General features: G+C 41.3%; 2 protein-coding genes across 6 annotated transcripts in view; one reads left to right on the plus strand and one right to left on the minus strand.

Annotated features, from left to right (window-relative positions):
• LOC108702189 (laminin subunit alpha-5) overlaps positions 1–9,825 on the plus strand; it is an 85,567-nt gene extending 75,742 nt beyond the window's left edge. For all 5 annotated transcript variants that reach the window (XM_041578877.1, XM_041578879.1, XM_041578878.1 and 2 more), the window contains 14 exons: positions 479–633; positions 730–862; positions 957–1,100; positions 1,297–1,427; positions 1,516–1,677; positions 2,676–2,814; positions 3,139–3,284; positions 3,488–3,677; positions 4,328–4,480; positions 4,670–4,826; positions 5,302–5,432; positions 5,738–5,831; positions 6,498–6,617; positions 7,495–9,825. In XM_041578877.1, coding sequence (XP_041434811.1) covers positions 479–633; positions 730–862; positions 957–1,100; positions 1,297–1,427; positions 1,516–1,677; positions 2,676–2,814; positions 3,139–3,284; positions 3,488–3,677; positions 4,328–4,480; positions 4,670–4,826; positions 5,302–5,432; positions 5,738–5,831; positions 6,498–6,617; positions 7,495–7,637 — 1,998 coding nt within the window. In that variant the 3' untranslated portion in view covers positions 7,638–9,825. The remainder of the gene's footprint in view (positions 1–478; positions 634–729; positions 863–956; positions 1,101–1,296; positions 1,428–1,515; positions 1,678–2,675; positions 2,815–3,138; positions 3,285–3,487; positions 3,678–4,327; positions 4,481–4,669; positions 4,827–5,301; positions 5,433–5,737; positions 5,832–6,497; positions 6,618–7,494) is intronic.
• Positions 9,826–11,387: 1,562 nt separating this feature from the next.
• Positions 11,388–25,439, minus strand: adrm1.S (ADRM1 26S proteasome ubiquitin receptor S homeolog). Its single transcript, NM_001087898.2, is given in 10 exon segments — positions 11,388–11,595; positions 11,751–11,853; positions 12,751–12,908; positions 16,419–16,651; positions 17,221–17,302; positions 18,686–18,772; positions 20,214–20,337; positions 20,482–20,598; positions 22,177–22,387; positions 25,356–25,439. Coding segments are annotated over 9 exon segments (1,215 nt in total). The 5' UTR covers position 22,387; positions 25,356–25,439; the 3' UTR covers positions 11,388–11,494.

The following is a 25,439-nucleotide window of genomic DNA, read 5'->3' on the forward strand; positions in this document are numbered from 1 at the left end:
ATAGTTGCTGGATGGATGTCTAACATTCAATTCAGAGCTTGTGTGCAGTAATTTGTGTTTCTAGGTATACCCCCATCTTTCCTCTAACCACTGTCACAGTGTAACCCCCATATCATATATGCACATAATGTAACTGTATAATATATAGGCACAGATATACCCCCATCTTTCCCCCAACCACTGTCACAGTGTAACCCCCATATCATATATGCACATAATGTAACTGTATAATATATAGGCACAGATATACCCCCATCTTTCCTCCAACCACTGTCACAGTGTAACCCCCATATCATATATGCACATAATGTAACTGTATAATAAATAAGCACAGATATAGTCCACCCTATACATGTACCACCAGAAAAATGAAAACTAAAATACTTTGTGTCCTTTAGATACAAATAAACCAAGGGTCTATTGGAGCTATAATGGGGGACTCGGACTTTAACATCTTTTAAACATATTTTCCCTGCAGGTCCAGGTGATTCTGGCTGTTGTTGGGGGAAAGAAGAAGATTATTGTGAGGCTGGAGAGGGTCAATGTATATAACGTGGATTACGACAAGGGGAGCTTGGAGACTGCACAGTACTTTTTCCTAGGAGGGTTACCATCAAACAAGATGCCAGAGAGGTGAGAGGCTTTACTGGAAATCCAACCAAAACATGGGTGGCTATATAGGATATGATTCCAGTTATATGTGTCTTCATCTTCTCTGATTCCTTGCAGTCTCGTGGCCCTGTTCCCAGGTGGAGGCTCAATCAGAGGCTGCATGAAGGGCATCAAAGCCCTGGGTAAATACGTTGACCTCAAGCGGATGAGCACAACAGGAGTGAGCTATGGATGCACCTCAGATTTACTGGTAAGTTGCACACACACAGGATCTGGTTCCCAGTCAGTTGATTTTTGGCACAGGCAATAATGAACCAGTTACCTCTCTTCCCCTCTTTCTCTAGATCGCGAGGTCAGTTCAGTTTTATGGATATGGATTCCTAAACATGACTGTGAAAAATGTGCACAGCCTGCAGGAGGATTTCTACACTGGCTTTGGATTTCGTACAAGCCAGCCCAATGGACTTTTGTACCAACATACTACAGAGGTGCTTAAAAAAATTCTTATCCACCCAATTTGCAGGTGCAGGGTTAAATTCCTTTTACTAGGAGGCAGCTCTCTTATCCGCACCTACTATATTCTTATATTTTTATAGTATTAAATGAAGCCCTTAAACCTTAAATTAATTAATGTGTGTTGATAATTCAAAAATTTTGAATTTGCATTCTAATTGTTTTATATAGGAAGGATCATGTCAAGTGGCCATGCAACATGGCCGCCTATCCGTCAAGATTTTGGATGCAGAAATGAGATCCAAATCTCAGTTTGCCGATGGAGCAGGTCACTATCTGACGCTCTACAGCAATAATGACGCGTAAGTATCTCTCCACTGGTATTTGATGCAGAAACAGCTTTGTTTCACTGACTCTTGAGTGTCGCTGACTCTTGATATTTTTGCACAGTGTGAGGTTTTACGTGGATGACAAACTGCAAGAGACACGGACATTAGCAGCAGGCACAGGGCTGCCAGACTTATTAAGCTCAACCCTCCTCCTTGGTGGTTCACAGGTTGAGGGAGAGATACAGAATCTGACTGGCTGCATCAGTAATGTCTTTGTGAAGAGGTGAGTGGTGATGAATACATCCGTCAGTATCCATTATCAACAAAGGGAGAAGTACTTGACTGTGGTTAAAGAGAAAAGGTTCTCTTTCCCCAACTAACACTGTAGTATCCCAGAATTATCTATCATAGTTAACCATTCTACTAACACCCCGTCTCCCAGGCCGGGGCCTTGGGTTCTCCTAGATTCTGCCCTGTACTTCACTCCTCATATCCAGTCACTTATTAAATCATTTCACTTTCACTTGTGGAACATATCCAAAATATGATAATTTTTCACCCAAGATGCCACCAAAATTCTCATCAAATTACATCTAGACTACTGTAACGCTCTATTAATTAGCCTTCCTCTCCAGAAAGTGACACCTTTCCAGTCCATAATGAATACTGCTGCCAGGCATATACACCTTAGCAACCTCTCTGCCTCATGCCATGCACTGGTTTTCACTACCTTTCAGAATAAAATTCAAACAAATAACCCTGACATTCAAAGCAGTTCATAACTCTGCCCATCTCTAGATATACACCCAACTATGCTCCTCTACTGACCTGCTCATCAACTCATTACGTCTTTAGAAGCTCACATTCAAGACTTTGAAAGACTGCAACCCTCTTGGAATTCTTTCACACAGTCTTTATGACTTTCTCCCAACATTTCTGCTTTCAAAAGAGAGCTCTTGAAACACACTTATTTAAAGAAACCTACCCTCATTCCGGTTAGCTACTAAATGGTACCATATGCTACACCTCTCACCTTGCTTATTAGTGATCTTGCCCACTCCCACACCTTGTGTCTCAATCCATTCCCCTTTTAGATTTTTCCACAGGGCCTTCCTCACCTTTTTAGTGGTTACTGGTTGCTATTTTTGTAATTCTGTATGTACTTTGTACAGCGCTGTAAAATATGTTTGTGCTCTTTAGTTGTACTGCAGGGGAAAGTTGGATGTCTCTGCTTCAGAAGCGCCATCTATATTTCTTTAATTATTATCTTTACACACTCAGGAAAGCTGGACCTCAATCTGTCCTAGATCTTCAACAGAATCAGGAGAGCTTGAATGTTACCATGAGTTGCCAGGCGCCAATGGAAGACTGGCCTCAAGAGATCAGAGCTCCATTGAAGAAGGGGAAACTGAAACAAAAGGTAAGTCCTCTGGTAACAGCTTGAACAGTAAATCTTTCAACCTTACCAGTTTGAAAGCTCAGCCTTGAACTCCAAATACCTCTGAAATGCCCAAGTCAAAGCTTATCCCTGTTGCAATAAACCTCTTTGGTATCATTCCAGCCATTTCTGTTCCCCTGAATCTCTGGTCTTAGCCATTAATTCCTCTAAATACTAAAGCCATTCCACCGCCAGAGCTCAAACTTAAAATTTACACTTAACCGTCAAAGTTCAGTCTTGAGCATTACTTCCATCACAATGGTTGCACCTCAGGCATTAATTCACTCTAAACGTCAACCTTTTCAGCTCCGGCAAAGGAAGCTTGCTGATCACAAGCACTCGGAGGACTCTTCCTGTTTTCATCCCAAAGCAGTGAGGGGAGCTCTACGATTTGGTGGATCTTCCAGCAGCCACCTGGAATTCACTAGACTCCCACCTATCTTCCGAGACAGGTGAGTTGGGTACATGTGGCCTAAGAATTTTTTAATTTAAATCAGTTTAATTTGACCATTATACCCTGGCACCCGGTCAATTTCATTTTTATGGTCACGTAAAAGTTATTTTATCCAGTAGGGCAATGAATGTGCCAAGATGCCCTAAACCTACAGTCTAGAGCTGCATTGCACATCCTTTCTTATACTGCTTTGTTCCACAGGTTTCACTTTAGCTTAGACATCCGTCTGAATGCCTCCAATGGGTTGATCTTTTACGGCCGAGATGAGAGAAGCAGTTCCTCCCTTTCTCTGTATGTGTCTAATGGTCGCTTTGTACTCCAGCTGGTTGTCATAGGGAAGCCACTGCGTTTGAAAAGCAAAGAAAAGTACAACGATGGACTCTGGCACACGGTACAATAACGTTGCTAAATGCCAAGTAGTCATCATGGGCTGAGGCTCTTAGTGTGTCTACTAGAGAGAACTCAACTATATGTTCTCAAGCATGTCATTAGGATGTCTCAAATGGTCTCTCTGTACTAAAGCTGGTTGACATAGGGATGTCCTATTCAATGAGCAAAAACTCTGGACTCTATAATTACTGTCATTAGACCTCACTAACAGGGCATGTAACCTAGAGTATGACTAATACTGCCAGTTCTACCTGTTTATCTACATTTTCTACTGACGGAAAACCAGAGAGTAGCTCCAGATGGCATTTACTGGTTGACAGACCTGAGAACCAAGATCTAGACTTTTCATTCTTTGCTAAATACAGTCCAAATCTCTTTTCCACATCCAAAGCTCTTGAAACTGCTACTTCTTTAGAAGTTATTTTGTTATTTCTAAATAAAAAGCCTCTGCTTCAGTGGGATCAAGATGGGGGTAGTGTAGTTGTTGGGACACAACTTCCAGCTGTTGGCCACTGAAGCATGCTGGGGAGTTGGGTTTATATCCTAATCCCATACGTGTTGCCTATGAGCTGAATTGACCTTTACAGCTATTCAACCGTTCTGCTGTTTCGTTTTTGATTCAATAATCATGGGGATATCTGTTTTTCTCAGGTATTCTTTGGCAAAGAGAAGAATAAGCTGCACTTGGTCATAGATGGCATTAAAGCCCAGAGTAGCATGGTGTACCCTGGCGTTACAGCATCCTTAACTGGTCCTGTCTTCATCGGAGGTCTCCCACCGCTCATCAGGAGACCTGAAATCCCTGTGAGTGACTAAGACAATACATTTGCACAGTACTTTATGTTCCATAGCCACAATACCTTTTTTTAATAGGATTGTACACTAAGCATTGACTGAAACCGTTTTTACCTTATGTGCACTCTACCCAAACACAAGTAGCTACAACTACCCTGAATTACTGCTGCTAAATGTTTTGTTGCATGTCTTTCTCAGGATGTGTCACTCGGCAGTTTCCACGGATGTCTCAGGAACTTGAAGTTGGATGGGAAAGAATTTAACCCCCCAAGCAAAATCATGGGGGTCGCCCAGTGCTATGAAGGGCTCACAGAACAAGGATTTTTCTTCTCCGAGGGTGGATTCTTAAAATTAGGTATTATGGGGTCTAAAGCTAGCAAAACTGTTCTAGGCTAAAAAAAGGAGTTGCCCTTGTAATAGAATATCTATACCAACTTTCAATGTCTGCCTGCAGTGTTCCGACATTCTAAATGAACAGTTGTCTGATCAAGCGCTAAAGAAATGTGCCCCTTACAGTCAAATAGTACCAGAAAGGAATAAGAAACTATTACATCTAGCAGCAATCTAAAATCCCTGCCAGCACACACAGGGCATTAGAACCGTTACAAGTTTAAATAAATCTGTAAGCCAATGAGAACAATCATAAGGTTACACCTACTTGTAACCAGTCAAAGCATTAGAACATTCAAAGAACCAGACCAGCCTGTAGTCAGATGATTAGAACATTCACAGAGCTGAAGCATAAATATTGCTGCAACGTATGTCAAGTTAAGCAAAAACCATATGCCCAGCATGTTTATACTGTATAATATTTTTCTTTCACATCACAGACTATGAAGTGGACTTTGGGCAGAGCTTGGAAGTAAAGCTGGAGATACGTCCAATCCACCATTCAGGCCTCCTTTTCCATGTGGGAACGGAGGAGGGCCACTCTGTCACCCTTTCCATGGCTGAGGGGAAGGTATGCCAACATTCTGCCATGCAACACCCTTTTTTTATACTTTATATAGGTCTGACATTTCTACAGCACTCTGACAGTTTATAAATCAGTTCCTGCCCCAGTGGAGCTTACAGTCTAAGTTCCCTTACACTATATTCCACTTGTCCGGAGCCAATAAACCTGCCTATTATAATTTTTGGGTGTTGAAGGAAACCCATACAGACATGGGGAATGCATACAAAACCCCAGTGTTAAACACAGAGTAATATGTTATTTGTTGGGTGATTGCCTTTCAGTGTCTCATACGATCTTAATCATTTTCACAGGTCAGTGTGTCTGTAAATGCTGAAGCAAGTGAATATTCCACATCTGTGAAATTGCCACAACCATTGTGTGATGGACATTGGCACACAGTTGCAGGTATTTATCTCTGAGACTACAGGTAATCTGGTCATGGGTTTGGGAACTTTACGTTTATGTATAAAAATGGTAAACAAACCTGATCCTATTTGCATTAGCTCCTGTAAGAAACTCCACTGAGGAACTGAATCCAAATGGCTCAAGGTGGCCAAAGACGTAGAGATCCCCTCGTTTGGCGATCTCTCCCCGATATGCCCACATTGAAGTGACCTAGGGCCCAACGATCGGATCATAATGCATCGGATATGGGCAGTCAGATTGGGGACCGCATACACGCACAGATCCGATGGGATTTTTTAACCTCCCGGATAGAGATCTGGCCAGATATCGTTCAGGAATGGCCAAGACTCGGTCTGTCGGCAGCTTTTATCGGCCCGTTTATGGGGGCCTTAATAGTATGCATAGAGCTCAGCTTCTTAGCAGTTATTTTCTTCCCTGAGCTTCAGGTTACGAAACATGCTTGAAGGTTCACTTATTGTGATTTGTATGAGCCTGGGAAACCTAAATCGATTACTTTTATATTCTAAATTACTTAGGGAAGGCTCCTACTTGGGCTAATGCAATAGGGCCCAGGTGTAATCTAAATGGACTCTTAAAGGATCAAGTCACACAGCAAAAACATGCATTCATAATATTCTGGCTTATTTCATTTATTTTTATCTCTAGTGACCAAAGTAAGTAATGTTATCCAGCTGGATGTGGACACTGAGGGAAACCATGCTGTAGGAGCAAGCCAGACTCAGCCCATTAGGAGTAAGGGGATTCTCTACATCGGAGGAGTGCCAGGTTAGTATTGCTATTAGCCCCTTGTCCCCACCTACAGATTGGACCTTATGCTGAATGACATGTTAAGTTCAAAGATCTTTCCTATGAGTCCCTATTGCCAAATAAGACATAAGCATATTTTGCCAATACTGAATTGTAGGAAAGAGTCACAACAGTTGTGAGTTGTCTGTATTCATGATATAATTGAGCAGCAACAGCCTTTAGGCCAAACATCTATAATGCAAACTCTAGAATAGTCTCGACTGCCAGTTTCTACTCAATTTAGGGAGGAACTCCACGTTGCGGCTCGTATCCTGAAGATACAGGAAGTGAAGAAAACTACATTTATCCGACTGTCGGATGAAACCGGTGCACGCTGCGTTTTCATCCGACAGTCGGTTAAATATAGTGCTTACCTACAATTTTTCCTTCACTTCCTGTATCTTTAGGACATCCGACACGGCTTGAGCCGCACCGTGGAGTTCCTCCCTTAGATTGAAGTCCTCAGGTGTGTGATCTGAGTTCAGCTATCCAAATGGCATTGTGTTGGGTCACACCTACAGCACATCAATAGAAGTCTGACCAATCACACATTCGAGGCAGTCACCTCGGCTGCCATTAGACTTATGTGACAAAGCCCTAAGTCACAGCATGCTGGATCCTACAGTCAAGTCAGCAGAAGCAAGCCCAATATAATGGATCATTACACACAAGCTTATGGCCATGGATACAATATATAAAGTTGGCCAGCTGAAAGTAGACCATTGCCTGTTCTAGTGCAGTAAATTTGCACTTTAATTATGCCACTATTCTCCTTTTTCTTCAAATGTTAAAACTAAAATGCATGAATAAAAACTAAAAATCTTTGCCACAATTTCATACCCACTTACGTTTGTAGGAAACATCCACAGTCCAAGAAAACCACACACATCCTATCGAGGCTGCATGAGGAATCTCGTTATTAACCGAAAGCCAGTTGACGTCTCCATACCTGGAACTTTTGTGGGATTAGCCGGCACCTATCTCTGCCCGGCCCTATGATCCCAATGCAAAAAATGCAAGGACACAAGGCAGCCAACTTATCTGCTGAAACCTGTGAGACAGACGGTGCTACACTGTGCCAGTAATGGGTGCGGCTTGGGGGTAATGGGACAAGAAGGCCCTCGCAGCCCACCTGGAATTATGGGTGCTTGGAAAATAGGATATGGTTACCGGATTTAAACTATTTCATGCAGCAGAACCCTAACAGAGAGGTAACCGTTCTACCCTTAATTTAAAAGTTGCAAACTGCATTTATTCCACTATGCCATCATGATGTTAACCAGCAGTCGAGGAGAGAGGTGCCCCTCAAAAAAGCAGCGGTAGTGAATTGTGATTATTTAACTATTCCTTACTTGCCTCCAGTGGGTACACAAATGTTATACAATACTGAGGGAATATACACAACTCTCTGTTGGACCAAAAAAGCTCAAGCTTGTTTAAAGAAAAAGTTTACTTAATGCCTGATATTAACTTCTGGTTTTAATTTATTTTTTCCCTGGATTTTTGAATTGTTCTTCTAGTCTGGATCAAAGCAGTATCCCATTGCAGCTATTGTGACACCCAAACCGCTTCCTAATTGCTATGACAAAAGGGCCTAGCGACCAGACGGCAGTTTAAGTTCAAAAAAGGAGAGTCATAGAGAAAAAAAAAAGAAAACCTACTGCATATTGTTTGAGTGCTAGCTTTCCTTTTAACCTTTCATATCATGAACTATGTGGTTATCCGACTGGTACAGTGTATGGGATCAGTTATCCGGAAATCCGCTATTCAGAAAGCTCCATTTTATCCAAATCTAAATTTTTAAAAATGATTTGCTTTTTCTTTGTAGTAATAAAACTGTACCTTGTACTTGATCCCAACTAAAACATAACAAATCCTTATCGGAAGCAAATTGCGTTTATTTAAATTTGACATGATTTTCTAGTAGACAACGTGTGAAGATCCAAATTACAGAAAGAGCCGTTATCCGGAAAACCCCAGGTCCCGAGCATTCTGGATAACAGGTCCCTTACCCGTACAGTGTTTAAAGGCATAACTTTAAATCTCTAAACTGATATTCGATTACTTACTCGGTCGCTTGTAGAGACACTGAATATGTTGCAGATCTGTGAAATAGAACATTCTAAAGAAAAGTTAGTTTAAAGGCAAAGAATGCTCTGTGGGTTTTGTAAACCCCTTTTACAGTCTGAAGATAAATGTAACGATTTACAAACAGGGTAAATGCTCCCAATATTTAGGGTATCTGCTGCCGGACTACTTAAATGCAAGCAGTGTGACCTGCTTTCTTGCAAAACACTGTCGGGCACTAATGTTCCTGTGAAGATATTTATTGTAAGGTTTCCTCCTGTGTTCTACATTCTCTCTGTGGTAGTACTGCTTGAATATATTTTATAATTATAAATATATATATATATATGTATGTATTTAAACCTATTCCAGTCACCTGCACACTTACACAATAAATACATTTGTGTATATACTGTATGCATGTGTATAGATATTTAAATACACAACACAAACACCCGATGTCCGTTTTAGAGGCAAAAAAAATGCAAAATTCTAACTTATATTACTTGGTATTTTTTTTATACAATTAGATTCCTGTGGTGTCTGTCTAAACCATTCACATGAAATTTTGTTGATGGTACAAATTTTGTCTCAAATAAAATCTTGGATTTTTCTGATTTTTAAAGGGTTTGTATTCTCCCCTTTTTAGGAAATGAGGTTACAAAGGTAAAACGTTCCTTTTCACATTAAGAAAACCGAAGACTCTAAAACTTTAGTTTTGTGCCATTTTTATTCCATTATGTACTTGGCTGTTCTGGTTTCCATGGCCAGTGTCCCCTAGCAACTTGAAAGCTGCGAGGCTAGATTGTACGGCTGTTAATTTGTACTGTGTATGTACTGTGTATCTTTCTATTCAGGCTTTTCATGTTCCACCCTCATCTGTACGTGGAGTGCTGCAAAATAAATGCTGAATACATGAACAAAGTATTTATTTGGTTATAAAAAATATCTACTTCCTTTAAATGCTTCAAAGGTAGAGCGTATTTCCTGGTACTTAGAATTCTAATTGATTTTATGCAAAAAACCATAACCTGTTCTTGTTTTGGGGTAGTGGCACAGGATAGTCCTGCAGCTGGTCGGATACCCGCAAAAACCTGCAGGTGGTAGTTTCAGGAGCGGGTATAGACGCAGTTCTACGGGTTTTTTTTTTTTGATCATGGCTACTTCTAATGAGGTCACTTCCTGTTTCTTGATGGTCAATGGATTGAGTTGTGGGTTCGGGTTGCGGTTTAACAAATTGGTTCAAGACAGCACAGGAGCTGCTGATCTCCAGTGGCGAACAGAGACAGTAATAAACATGTCTGTCAAATGCTTACCCAAACTGTGCTATTGGAGGATTTTTCATCACTCTCTGTAAAATCCAGAGTTACACAGTGGGGTTGGCAGGCAGCATGCTGCTTTAGGTTATTACTACTGCCGGTAAAGTGCCCCATCTGATGCACATGGCGTGCTGGCAAGTGGTGCTAAGGTCCATCATCTGTCACTGCTCCATAGACATCCACCTATAGTACATTGACTGCTAAGAGAAGCATGGCAGGTTCTCCACCGCAAGGCATCAGCAGTCAATATGCTCTGTGTGTCATTACCCTTACACTTAAAGGAACAGTTCAATGTAAAAATAAAAACTGGCTAAATAGACAGGCTGTGCAAAATAAAAAAATGTTTCTAATATAGTTTAGTTGGCCAAAAATGTAATGTATAAAGGCTGGAGTGCTTGGATGTCTAACATAATGGCCAGAACACTACTTCCTGCTTTTCAGCTCTCTAACTCAGCGTTAGTCAGTGACTTGAAGGGGGGCCACACGGGACATAACTGTTTAGTAAGTTTGCAATTGATCCTTAGCATTCAGCTGAGATTCAAAAGCAAACAGTTATGACCCATGTGCCCCCTCCCCCTCCTCAAGTCACGGATTGGTTACTGTAACCAATCTGTGGAAACCAAGAGAGCTGCAAAGCAGGAATTAGTGTTCTGTCTATTCTTTTACACATTCAGTCACTCCAGCCTTTATACATACATTTTTGGCTAACAACTAAAAAGTGGATTTAGGAAGAATATATTGAGGAAGAATATATTGAAACATACCAATATAATTTTAAAAAGGAGCTACAAGGTTAAGCATACTCTCAAGTTTAGATCAAAGATCTATCATTCAGTGTTGGCACCTGTTCCCATAGGTGCAGATGCATAGTAATGATTCAATGTCTTGTGGGTACAAATCTGGTGCCCAAAAAAAAGAAGCTTTAACACAGCAGTAATAAAATACAGCAGAACCCCCATTTTACGTTATTTGGGGGACCAGAAATGTTGTAAAATCCAGGAAAATGTATTATGCATAATGTATCGGTGGAACCACAACAATGTAAAATCAGGGAAAACTTAAAATCAGGGGATGTAAAATTGAGGTTCCACTGTATGCAGGTTGTTTATGGTATTGGAGCAGATAAAGGGGATAAGACTCGCTTAGTAAGGAAGGATGAAAAGTACTTTGGCAAATTCAAAGGAAGCTTAGAGGAGACCAGGTTCATAATAATACAAAATATAAACAAAATGTACATTACTTTAAACCATGTAATTGTAGCCACAGCATTTTCTGGAGCCTGAAGAAACAACCTAAGCAGCCCGTGCCAAATGAGATTAAATCCCGAGACTCACCTACACAATACATTAGGAGACAAATCATATCAGCAGCAAAGGGAACGTTTATTCAACTCTGAAAAGAACATACGTGTATGGGACGAAGCTGGGGATAAAGCATTTGTGCTTGGCTGCCACAAAAAGTGCCCTGACTTTAATCTAAGCTCATATCCTCCTCCTCCTCTTTCTTCTCACTGGACTCTCGCTCCTTTTGGGAGGAAGTGCTCTGCATCGCTTTGGCGAAGGCTTCAATATCTGGAAGGGACAGGAAAGGAAATAAGGACATGGAAGCAAAGCTATGTATCAATTTCAGAAAATGAGCCTGCTTTTAAGTGGGATAAACATATTAGTTGTGTTGACTTGTCCTTTGCTCAACTATAATAACAGTAAAGGTCAGCTGCTCTCTTTACCTCCTTTATTTGCTGCATCCACCGCATCCGCAGGCAGGCCAAACTGACTCATCAGGGGTCCCAACTGTCCAGATGCAAGAGCCGCACTAAACATACTCAGAGCCTGATAATAGGTAGGGGGCAAAAACGCTAATTAAATACAACACACTGGAGACACTACAACTTAGGATTCAAAACCCAAATGAGGGGCTAGAAAATTAAAGTGCTAAAAGGGGTATAAAGTACTTTTGAAATTACCCACACTGGGTTTAGGTCTGCTTCAGTAACAAAAATGTGGGTAAAAAAAGTTAAAGGGATACTGTTATGGGAAAAAAATTTTTTTCAAAATGAATCAGTTAATAGTGCTGCTCCAGCAGAATTCTGCACTGAATCCATTTCTCAAAAGAGCAAACAGATTTTTTTATATTTAATTTTGAAATCTGACATGGGGCTAGATATTTTGTCAATTTCCCAGCTGCCCCATGTCATGTGACTTGTGCCTGCACGTTAGGAGAGAAATGCTTTCTGGCAGGCTGCTGCTTTTCCTTCTCAATGTAACTGAATGTGTCTCAGTGGGACATGGGTTTTTACTATTGAGTGTTGTTCTTAGATCTACCAGGCAGCTGTTATCTTGTGTTAGGGAGTTGCTATCTGGTTACCTTCCCATTGTTCTTTTGTTTGGCTGCTGGGGGAGAAAAGGGAGGGGGGTGATATCACTCCAACTTGCAGTACAGCAGTAAAGAGTGATTGAAGTTTATCAGAGCACAAGTTACATGACTTGGGGCTGCTGGGAAATTCACAAAACGTCTAGCCCCATCTATAAAAAAAAATCTGTTTGCTCTTGAGAAATGGATTTCAGTGCAAAATTCTGTTGGAGCAGCACTATTAACTGATTCATTTTGAAAAATTTTTTTCCCATGACAGTATCCCTTTAACCTTTTTAATGTATGTTGCACTGAGCATGGCCAATGAGTTCTATAGACTGCTAAACCTTAATACAGAAGTTACTCCTCCAATGTACCTGCTGAAACTGCGGGGAGGTTAAAGTGTTCTGGATCTCATCTGCCGTCTGAGGAAGGGATTCTCCTGATGGAAGGTAAGGTGTCAGTCTCTCCTGGACCTCCGCATTAGCCAGGATTGGAGCCATAATTTCTGGGGTGAGAACGCTGGCAAGATCCACTGCACAAAGAACATAAGAAAGTAAATCAGAGTAAGAAAATAAATAATCAGGTTCGATTGAAATTACAGTTGTGTTCAGAATAATAGCAGTCACTAACCTGATCACTGTTTTTGGTAGAAATTATATTTCTACATGGCAAATAATTTACTAGTAGGTGTAGTAGAGTAATAGAAAGCAAACAGACCCAACAGTCATGACATGCAATTGAAGAGACTGAGACTAGTTCCAAATAATAGCAGTGTGGAGTTCAATTAGTAAGCTCATTCATTCTGTGAAAAAACAGCTGTCAATTCCGGCCCTTATTTAAGGAAGGAATTAAATGTTGTGCTGCTGGTTAAAGTGTATTTCTCTCAAATTCTCAGTCAAATGGCTCGTTCCTGATAGGCTGCTCAGCTAAAATGATCTCAAATGCTTTAAAATGGCACCAAAACCTGAAAGACGTCGAAGAAAATGGAAAACTACCATTCAAATGGCAGGAGAATAGCCAAAATTGCAAAGACCCGAAGAAGATCAAAAAAGGTGTAGAGTTACCGGTGATAATCTTTAGGGATGCACCGATTCCAGGATTAATTTCAGCAGGATTCGGCTGAATCCTTCTGCCAGGCCGGACCAAATCAATCCTAATTTACATATGCAAATTATGGGTGGGGAGGGAAATCGCAAGGCTTTTTACCAAATAACACATTGACTGGCCTAAAGAGAAATGGCGCAACATTTTGTGGACTGATGAAAGCATGATTGTTCTTTTTGGGTCTAGGGGCCAGAGACTGTTTGTCAGACGACCCCCAAACACTGAATTCAAGTCACAAGACAGAGTGAAGCATGGTGGAGAAATGATGGATCAGCTTCAATACATTTAACTACTTGAAGAGGTCATGTTGCCTTATGATGAAGAGGAAATGCCCTTGTTTTGGGGTTTCAACGACCCCAAACACCAGTAAATGAGCAACATCTTGGTTCCAGACCAACAAGATTGATGTTATGGAGTGACCAGCCCAATTCCCGGACTTTAATCCAATGGAAAACTTGTAGGGCGACATCAAAAAAAATGTTGTTTCTGAGGCAAAAAAAATGCAGAAGAATTGTGGAATGTAACAGGTTGTTGGAAGTTGGGGGACTCCATGCAACACAGATGTGCAGCAGTTCTCAGAAACACGGATTATACAACTCAGTATTAGTTCAGTCATTCAAAAGATGGCAAAATCTTGAAACATTTCAGTTTATACAGTGAATAGTTGAGTTTGTAAAGAAGAATGCAGACACTGCTATTTTTTCTTCATGTTATGATTTGGAATAGAATGTGCAGTGTTCCCAATGTGTTTGTGTGTATGGAAATAAAAGTTATTATAAGGATTTTGAGCTTTATTCACAGAGTGTTTCAGTTACTAAATTAATTTGTCTTGCCTTGTCCCAAACTCAGACCCTCTCAGATGACCTGTTAACCAAAGCCATGCTATTTGACTTCAGTGAGGAGTAAAGAATAACAATGATTGGCCAGGTGCTGCAAATCTGTGAAGTCAGCGTCTTTTAGTGGCCATCTGCAGCATTAGTCAGGCGCTTGGCCTCATGTCTTGTAATGCTAATCTCATCAGCAGTTCCTTCATTCCTTGCCAAGCTTGCTAGTGTTCTAATAGAGGAGGAAGTAACCCGCTAATCTGCATCCGTTTTAAGGTTTTCTTTAAGACTGTACATTCATATGAAAAAGTTTGGGAACCCCCCACTCAGCCTGCATAATAATTTACTCCACTTTCAACAAAAAAGATAACAGTGGTATGTATGTCTTTCATTTCCCAGGAACATCGGAGTACTGGGGTGTTTTCTGAACAAAGATTTTTAGTGAAGCAGTATTCAGTTGTATGAAATTAAATCAAATGTGAAAAAAACTGGCTGTGCAAAAACGTGGGTACCCTTGTAATTTTCCTAATTTGAATGCCTGTAACTGCTCAATACTATTACTGGCAACACCAAATTGGTTGGATTAGCTTGTTAGGCTTTGAACTTCATAGGCAGGTGTGTTCTATCATGAGAAAGGGTATTTAAGGTGGCCAATTGCAAGTTGTGCTTCTGTTTGACTCTCCTCTGAAGAGTGACAGCATGGGATCCACAAAAGATCTGAAAACAAAGATTGTTCAGTATCATGGTTTAGAAAAGGCTACAAAAAGCCATCTCAGAGGTTTAAACTGTCAGTTTCAACTGTAAGGGATGTAATCAGGAAATGGAAGGCCACAGGCACAGTTGCTGTAAAACCCAGGTCTGGCAGGCCAAGAAAAATACAGGAGCGGCATATGCTGAGGATTGTGAGAATGGTTACAGACAACCCAAAGATCACCTCCAAAGACCCGCAAGAACATCTTGCTGCAGATGGTGTATCTGTACATCGTTCTACAATTCAGTGCAATGTGCACAAAGAACTTCTGTATGGCAGGGTGATCAGAAAGAAGCCCTTTTTGCACTCACACAAACAGAGTCGCTTGTTGTATGTAAAAGCTCATTTAGACAAGTCACAGTCATTTTGGAACAAAGTGCTTTGGACTGATGAGACAAAAATGTAGTTATTTGGTCATAACAAAAATAGGTTTGCATGGCGGAAGAAGAACACCGCGTTCCAAGAAAAACACCTGCTGCCTACTGTCAAATTTGGTGGAGGTTCCATCATGCTGTGGGGCTGTGTGGCTTGTTCAGGGACTGGGGCCCTTGTTAAAGTTGAGGGTCTGATGAATTCAACCCAATATCAACAAATTCTTCAGGATAATGTTCAAGCATCAGTCACAAAGTTGAAGTTACACAGGGGTTGGATATTCCAACAAGACAATGACCCTAAACACACTTCAAAATCTACAAAGGCATTTATGCAGAGGAAGAAGTACAATATTCTGGAGTCCCCCGACTTGAATATCATGGAAAATCTATGGGATGATTTGAAGCAGACTGTCCATGCTCGACAGCCATCAAATTTAACTGAACTGGAGAGATTTTGTATGGACGAATGGTCAAAAATACCTCCATCCAGAATCTCATCAAAGGCTACAGGAGGCATCTAGAGGCTGTTACATTTGCAAAAGGAGCTCAACTAAGGATTGATGTAATATCTCTGTTGGGGTGCCCACATTTACGTACCTGTTTAATTTTGTTATGATGCATATTGCATATTTTCAAAGCCAATAAACTTTGTCACTGCTGAAATACTACCGTTTCCATAAGGCATGTTATATATTAAAAGGAAGTTGCTACTTTGAAAGCTCAGCCAATGATAAACAAAACTCCAAAGAATGAAGAGGGGTTCCCAAACTTTTTCATATGACTGTAGATTTTACTGTTTAACCCATTAGGAAACATACGATGACAGCCAGCAGAAAGATAAGTCCTAACAGATGGAAACCTATGCATTCTAAACAAATGGTAATTGTAGGAAATAGCTCTGTGACAGACAGGACTACACAACGAATAGAAGATCTATCACTAAACAAGCCATTAGCTACTGATAAAGCGCAGAGATTATATTAGTGTACCTTGCTGTCCTCCTTCCCCTGTGGCAGGGACATTCATTGTGGCCAAGATGTTCTGCAGGTCACTCAGCTGAATTGGTTGAGTGGGGCTAGTTGCTTCACTGGCCCCATCGTTGGAGCTGACAGCTGGGCTTGGGGTTGTGGCAGGAGCTGCAGCTGGAGCGACAGGGGCAGACGTTGTCCGTGTTGATGAGGTTGTAGATGATGGAGTGACAGCTGCCGACTGACTGCGAGAACTAGCCAAAGGAAGGGATTAGCCAAAAAGGTGACACAATTTCACTAAATAATTTCCATTTCAGCACAGATAGATACACAGCATCAGGTTATTTCAGATAACTAGTTACAAACTATTCCTATAACTCTGCTTAAAAGTTTAATAAATAAAAATAAATATATTACACTGATAAATATTTTACAAGCAGACTGCTTCTGTCTCACTTCGGAGCAAGTTGCCATATTATTACTATCAGTCATGCCCTGTGCAAGTGAAACTCCTGCTACATTAAAGCCATTTCCCCTTTTATAAAATCTAATCTAATACTTTCCATTTGTTTTTCCATCCAGGGGCCTTTGAACAATATACAGTGTCTCCATAGTGTCTGGTATGTGAAAGAGATACTAGAGATACACTTGAATAATTATTACTAGTCATTTTCATGCAGTTTGGAATACCACGTGCCTGATTAAGCCGCCCCATTATTATGCCACATGGAAATGATTTGCCGCCCCATTTTTATGCCACACGGAAATGATTTGCTGCAAACCTTGATGCAACTTTCTGTTTACAGAATCAACATCTGATTACCTGGAAGAAGAACTGCTTGTTGTGGGTCCTCCACTACCCAACAGACTGGCCAGTCCCGGTCCAGTTAAAGCTCCAAGCCCACCTGCAGTCACAGAAACACAAGCAGGAAGGATCACATTAAAGGAGAACTAAACCCTAAAAATGAATGTGGCTAAAAATGCCATATTTTATATACTACACTTATTGCACCAGCCTAAAGTTTCAGCTTGTCAATAGCAGCAATGATCCAGGACTTCAAACTTGTCACGGGGGGGTCACCATCTTGGAAAGTGTCTGTGACACTCACATGCTCAGTGGGCTCTGAGCAGCTGTTGAGAAGCTAAACTTAGGGGTCGTCACAAATTATCCAGCAGAAAATTAGGTTTCGCTGTAATAAAAGCTGATGCTACTGGGCTGATTATTAAAGGAGACATTTTGTGTAAAAAATAAGAACGTACCAGTGCATTATACACATTTAGATATACAAGAATTGTGCTTAAAAAAATGTACTGTTTCAGGCTAATTATCAGGCATAATCCCTCCCTTCTCTTCTACTTCCTGCTCCCTGAATCCCCAGCTGTGTAGGGGAGCCGGTGGCTCTCAGCTCACAGTACTCTAGGACAGGAACCAATCAGCAGCTAGCAGGACCTGATAGGGAACTGAAGTCTGTCTATGCCTTTGTGACTGCAGGCCTGTGATTGGCTACCCCCTCCTACTGTGCTTCTGGTTAGGACACGCTCACCCCTCATTTGAAACACAGACAGGGACCAGTGAAGATCTATAGGGAGTGCCAAAAAAGGGGCTATTTTTAAAGACAATATTAGTTTTTAGCACCATGTAAAAGCAACACCATATATTACTTATAATTGCCTACAAAATTAGGGGTTTTTCATTTATCCTACATGTCTCCTTTAAATTCTGATGCTAATTGCACTGGTTTCTGTGCGGCCATGTAGTAATGATCTGTATTAATTACTAATCAGCCTTATATTGTGACATTTGTATTCTATGTGTACTGTATATTGTGAGTGGGTCCCTAAGCTCAGTAAGTGACAGCAGCACAGAGCATGTGCAGTGAATCAGCAGAAAAGAAGATGGGGAGCTACTGGGGCATCTTTGGAGACACAGATCTTTACTGCTAAAGGGCTGTGGTTGCCTTGGGCTGGTACAGAAGCACAAAACATAATATACAACATTTCTAGCTACTTCTTTAGTTTATCTTTAGTTCTCCTTTAAAGTGTAAATGATATCAAGAGGGGAAAGAAAGAACAAATGCAATAATGGGAATGAAAAACATGTATGCACCAGTTGTCTTTGAAGGGATAACGTTGCCATCTGTGTTAGTCTTCGTAAGTCTCCAAAGACTACAGAGAACAGAAGCAGAACACTAAAGCTGCATGTGAATGCTAAGAGCAGAAATGAGGCTCTGACTGTTTGATCAAGTGTTTAGAAGCAGTTGTCACAGAACAAAATAAAGACACTTTACCAAGTCCTCCAAGTCCAGTGGGTCCAATGAGCTGCATGAGCTGGTTATGGCTCATGTTTCCCAGCAGGCTTTGCAGTCCACCTTCTCCTACAGCATAACAAAAACAAAAGTAAACTAACAACAATAACCAGTGGCAGCTTGGTGTACCAACAGCGAACAGAGCCTGATGCACGGACTAATGGAAGGGCTGATGAAAGGAGAGCTGTAATCACAATCACAGACTGGGAAGTGGAGAGAAAACAAGCAGCATTTTTTATAGGTTTCAGCAGCATTTTGAATTCAACTCTGCACAGAACACTGTGCTCAGGCCAGGACTGAGATTCAAAATGAGACCTGGAATTTCAAATACACAGAGGCCCAATAAATAGTAACTGGTTGTGGCAGGGTCGGACTGGAGCAATGGGGGCCCACCGGGACTGCCACATGAAGGGCCCTCCAGGCAGTCACCGGGGGCCCCTTCCCGACTAACCTCAGCGCGTGCCTGTGCGAATGACGGTGTACTGCGCGCCTGAAAGAATGGCGATGCGAAAAACCCGGTGCTGTACAGCGGCACAAGTTTTTTAAGGGGGCGCCTGAACGGGGGACAGTTCTGGGCTGGTGGGGGGCCCAAGAGGACCGGGTCCCACCGGGTTTTTTCCCGACACTGGGCTGTGGAATTTTACAGCAGCTCCTCTGGCATTTGCCAAAATCTACAGATTGCCAGTCTATGTCTGTCAGTAGAGCATTTCAAAAGAATTAGGGGTGCACCGAATCCACTATTTTGGATTTGGCCGAACCCTTCGGCCAAATACCGAACCAAATCCGAATTTGCATATACAAATTAGGGGTGGGACGGGGAAAAACGTCCTTGTTTTGTGACAAAAAGACACTCAATCTCCCTCCCCTAATTTGCATATGCAAATTAGGATTCAGTTCAACCGGGCAGAAGGATTCAGGTGAATCCTGCTGAAAAATGCCGCATCCCTAAAAATAATAAATTAGTATTGTATATCCATAACAAACAAAAAGGGAAATTAAGTCTTGAGACTTTAATTTATTAAAGGAACAGTAACACCAAAAACTGAAAGTGTTTTTAAGTAATGAAAATATAATGTACGGTTGCTCTGCACTGGTAAAACTGATCGGTTTGTTTCAGAAACACTACTATAGTTCATATAACCAAGCTGCTGTATAGCAATGCTGGAAATGTAAAAAAGGCTATATGGCACAGTTTAAAGTGCCCCAACAGGAACGAAACGCGTTAGGCCTCTTCCTATTATGTCCTAATAAATATTTTCTATTTTTTTTTTTTTGGAGGAACTCACATCAACGGTTGTGTTAATGGATGCCCCCATTGCTATTACCAATAGTAGTGTTTCTGAAGCAAACAGAAGTTCTACCAGTGCAGGGGCAATGGCATTGGTTATTCTGTCCCCTGGGAACCTTCTTTACTAACATCAGCCTACTCGTTTTAGGAGCAGCTTCAATACTGTTGAAAACCTCTATTGGTGTCTTTGTATAAACAATACTAATAAAGTCACAATCTCACCTCCCAAAGCAGAGAGCTCATGGCTACCGCTGCCACTTCCCCCAAGGGCGCCAGGCATGGGTGGGTTATTTAGATATTCATTAAGCTTTCTGCAATACTCCTCATCTTTATCAGTCTTGGGTTCCTGTGAAAATAACAAGCCTACTAAATATTCAGTATTCTCTACAGTGGTAATACTTATACTGTAATAATTCCACGGTAGCCCTTTGAACTCTATTTTTAAAGTATTATGGAAGGAACACCAAAGCTCATCTAATGTGCCACTGACCTGCATCCAGAAAAAGAGCCTCTTGGAGCCAGCCTTGAACTTGAGAACATACACACGCCCTGTGGTGCACTGTGACACTCTCTTAAACTCACAGTCATCTGGAAAGATGATCAGATCCTGGAAGGAGACAAATACAGGAGGCAAGGAGAGAGTAAGCTATGTGCAGTCAATATTGTTAAAGGGATCAGTCATAGGAGTTTTCAAAACTCAATCAGTTAGTGCTGCTCCAGCAGAATTCTGCACTGAAATCTGTTTCTCAAAAGACCAAACAGATTTTTTTATATTTAATTTTGAAATCTGACATAGGGCTAGACATATTATAGAGTTTCCCAGCTGCTCCCAGTCATGTGACTTGTGCTCTGATAAATTCAGTCACTCTTTACTGCAAATTGAAGTGACATCACCCCCCTTCCTTCCTCCCAGCAGCCTAACAACAGAACAATGAGAAGGTAACCAGATAGCAGCACCCTAACACCCCTGGTAGATCTAAGAACAACACTCAATAGTAAAAATCCAGGTCCCACTGCGACACATTCAGTTACTTTGAGTAGGAGAAACAACAGCCTGCCAGAAAGCAGTTTCATCCTAAAGTGCTCGCTCTTTCTTAAAGGGATACTGTCATGGGAAAAAAACATTTTTTCAAAATGAATCAGTTAATAGTTCTGCTCCAGCAGAATTCTGCATTGAAATCCATTTCTCAAAAGAGCAAACAGATTTTTTTATATTCAATTTTGAAATCTGACATGGGGCTAGACATTTTGTCAATTTCCCAGCTGCCCCATGTCATGTGACTTGTGCCTGCACTTCAGGAGAGAAATGGTTTTTGGCAGGCTGCTGTTTTTCCTTCTCAATGTAACTGAATGTGTCCCAGTGGGACATGGGTTTTACTATTGAGTGTTGTTCTTAGATCTACCAGGCAGCTGTTATCTTGTGTTAGGGAGCTGCTATCTGGTTACCTTCCCATTGTTCTGTTATTAAGCTGCTGGGGGGGAAAAGGGAGGGGGTGATATCACTCCAACTTGCAGTACAGCAGTAAAGAGTGATTGAAGTTTATCAGAGCACAAGTCACATGACATGGGGCAGCTGGGAAATTGACAAAATGTCTAGCCCCATGTCAGATTTCAAAATTGAATATAAAAAAATCTGTTTGCTCTTTTGAGAAATGGATTTCAGTGCAGAATTCTGCTGGAGCAGCGCTATTAACTGATTCATTTTGAAATTTTTTTTTTTCCCATGACAGTATCCCTTTAAAGCACATGACCAGGCAAAATGACCTGAGATGGAGCCTACATACCAATATTACGACTAGAATACACTTATTGGTTCAGGAATTAAATTGTCTATTGTAGAGTGAATTATTTGCAGTGTAAGCAATGTAATTTAGAAATACAAACTGCATCTACACTAAAAATCATGACAGAATCCTTTTAAGTGAGGTATAGGCTTTACAGAACGGGGTCAGTTTGAATACAATGCCTGCTTTCTAAATGCCCACTAGCTGTGCACATCGAGAGCCTTGTTACAGCTTAAGGCTAAAAGCAGAATTGGCACAAAATACACTTTAATTGCCCATGTCTGAAAGTCCCTTCACCTGGCTTGAAGCCTTTTGTGTGCAGGACTATTGACTCCAAAGGATTTCTGGCTTGGTGCATTATGGGTTGTTGCATTACAGCTCTGAAAGAGAAGGCGACTTACATCCTCCACGCTGCCAGATGTTCTATCCTTCCAGCAAAAGTGAATGAGAGAGTCGTCTGTTTGCTGGATGTAAACGAGACCTTTCCTTTTGTCTGGTGTCACCGTGCTGCCCTTTAGGGACATTTTGCCTGCTCGAAACTCCACTAGATATTTGCTCGAAGAACCCCGAGAGCCAGGGACCAAACTGGGAAACAGCGCTCCAGACGACATTCTGGGACAAATACAAGAAATATTGTTATTGTCAACTATCACAGAGTGCACTATATGTCATATTTGCTTCAAGAAAAAGGATATATATCAGTATATATCAGTGATATAAGGGAAAACTACCTACCCAAAAACTTGCATATAGCAATATAAAACACTTCCTACTGATATCCTACATTTAAAGGGAATGTAATGGTAATTTATTTCTCCAATGTGATCACAAGTTATCACGTCACTGACTCCAAGCAACCAAATGTGCAATGATTCGGAGACAAGATCTGCTTTGTGATCTGCTGCCGAATTACACTCATAAAAAAATATGTATAACCAATAATAAATATATCTATAAATGTGAAAATCAAGCATCTTGGTGTTAAAGGAACAGTAACCCCAAATAATTACAGTGCTTTAAAGTAATGAAAATATAATGTAGTGTTTTTCTGCACTGGTAAAAGGGATCTGTTTGCTTCAGAAACACTACTAGTTTATATAAACAAGCTTCTGTGTAGCAATGGCAGAAATGTAAAAATATGGTATAGGTTAACTAGTGGATAACAGATAACATCATTATGTTCTACAGAGTTTGTCTGCTGTGTAACCTGAGCCTTTTCTCCTATGAATGGCTGCCCCCATTGCTACACAGCAGCTTATTTATATAAACTATAGTAGTGTTTCTGAAGCAAACACAGCAGTTTTACCAGTGCAGAGAAACACTACATTATATTTGTATTACTTTAAAACACTTTTGATTTAACTGTTCTTTTAAGCTTCACAGTTCCTTTAGGGTGAAGACAAACAGAGATACTAGTTGCAGCTACTTGTCACAGCTGCAAAATAAACCATAGTAATAATTGGCTTTGCCAAGACACTACGTGTTCTAGGAGAGGCGGTTCTCAGTATTGTCTATTGCAGGGTATTTTTTAAGCATTTTGTAGCCACAAGTGGCTGCTACTAGTAGCTTAGTATGTCTTCATCTTTAAGGATCTAGGACAGATGGTTGGTTTTTGGTGCTGCATTTATGTCAGCTGTCAGTAGGGTCTCAGCTCTGTGCTATCATTACAGCTGTTGTTTTGGTATCTTCTACCTATGAATATGGAACCCATAGAAAAGAGGCTGATTACCGTACATTGCATATCAATCCCAGAATGAAAATATAAAGGGAAAGACATATAAGAAAGACAGTCATTAAGATACAATTGAAGGCCAAGTTCTACAAGGACAGTAGGGACCAGGAACAGGGTCAGCTACTGGGAGTGAGAGAGTAGGTCAGGGATCCCCAACCTTTTTAAAACCCGTGGGCCACATTCAAATGTAAAAATAAGTCAAAGAGCAACACAAGCATGAAAAAAAAAAAATCTGTGTCTGACTATTGGTAGCCCTTGTGAGGACTGGCAGCCAACAGGTGGCTGTTTGGCAGTACATCTGTTTTTTATGCAACCAAAACTTTTCTCCAAGTCTGGATTTCAAAAATAAGCACTTGCTTTGATACCACTGGGAGCAACATCCAAGGGGTTGGTGAGCAACAAATTGCTCATGAGCCACTAGTTGGGGGATCACTGGAGTAGGTCATCCGTGAGATGATGGTCCATATGGGACAAATACGTTATCTGGCCACTTAACGGAGAAGGAAAGGCTAAACTTAAGTAAGCTTTATCAGAAAGGTCTATATAAATACACCAGTAAACCCTCAAAGTAATGCTGATCTGAGTCCTCGGTCAAAACAAACACCCCATTTGTTTCCTTCTATTGTGTACTCATGGGCTTCTGTATTAGACTTCCTATTTTCATCTTAAACCTCCAGGTCTTGGGCTTGAGCATGCTCAGTTTGCTCCTCTCTCCCTTTCCCTGCAGTAATCTGAGCTCAGAGCTATGAAGGAAGTGAACAAACAACAAACAGAGAGAACTTCTAGAGCAGTTTACTCAGGTATGGTAAAGCATTCTGCAGAATAAATATAGTGTTCTAGCTTGCACTATTGTGGCTAATCTATTGGCAATAAACTGCTTCGGTAGCTTTCCTTCTCCTTTAAGCAAAAGAAAACGTGTGAACCCCATTAGAGAAATAACCCAAATGATGACAAAGAACTCAGAAGATGCCCAGTACAGATATAAATGCAGAGTGACCCAAAAGGTGCCCAACAGGAGCGGAAGATTCCCAGAAGGGACAGTAATGACAGAAGGTTCACAGTATAGGTATACATGTGTAGTGACCCAGGGCAGAATTTTAACATTTATATTATAACATATTAATATATATCATACATGAAGGATCTCAGGTTTAACATGCATTATATGAACCAAAGGTCTATTAAGGCATTGTGGGACCCCTGTGGCACCCAGGAGGGGAATGAATGCATTATGGGTCCCCCAAGATGCCAGGGGGGGGAAGAAGGCATTTTGGGTACCCTGAGATACCCAGGAGGGGAAATAGGACATTGTGGGTCCCCTAAGATACCCAGGAGGGGAAATAGGACATTGTGGGTCCTCTGAGATGTCCAGGAGGGGAAAGAAGGCATTGTGGGTACCCCAAGTTGCACAGGAGGGGAAATATGACATTGTGCCCCCCCTGAGATGCACAGGAGGGGAAATAGGGCATTGCAGATCCCCCCAAGATGCCCAGGAGGGTAAAGAAGGCATTGTGGGTCCCCTGAGATGCACAGGAGAGGAAATAGGGCATTGTGGGTCCCCTGAGATGGCCGGGGGGGGGAATAAGGCATTATGGGTCCCCTGAGATGCCCAGGAAGAGAAGGAAAGCATTTTAGGACCCCTGAGATGGCCATGAGATGCAATGAAATGCATTTTAGGCTCCGTGAGGTGCCCATGAGCGAAAAGAAGGCATTGTGTGTCCCCTGAGTTGTCCATGGGGTAATAAGACATTGTGTGAGTAATAGTGAGAAATAAGACACAGTATTAGTAAAAGGGGACATAGGCGACTGAGCAGCAGAAGATGACAGCCCCAAACCTGCCTTCATTACCTTATTCCGCTCCGAACCTCAGTCTCTACAGGAACAGTACAGACAGGACACTGTGAGTCTCTGGCCTCTGACGACATTAAGAGA

Source organism: Xenopus laevis, chromosome 9_10S (assembly GCF_017654675.1).
Source record: "Xenopus laevis strain J_2021 chromosome 9_10S, Xenopus_laevis_v10.1, whole genome shotgun sequence".
NCBI lineage: Eukaryota > Metazoa > Chordata > Amphibia > Anura > Pipidae > Xenopus > Xenopus laevis.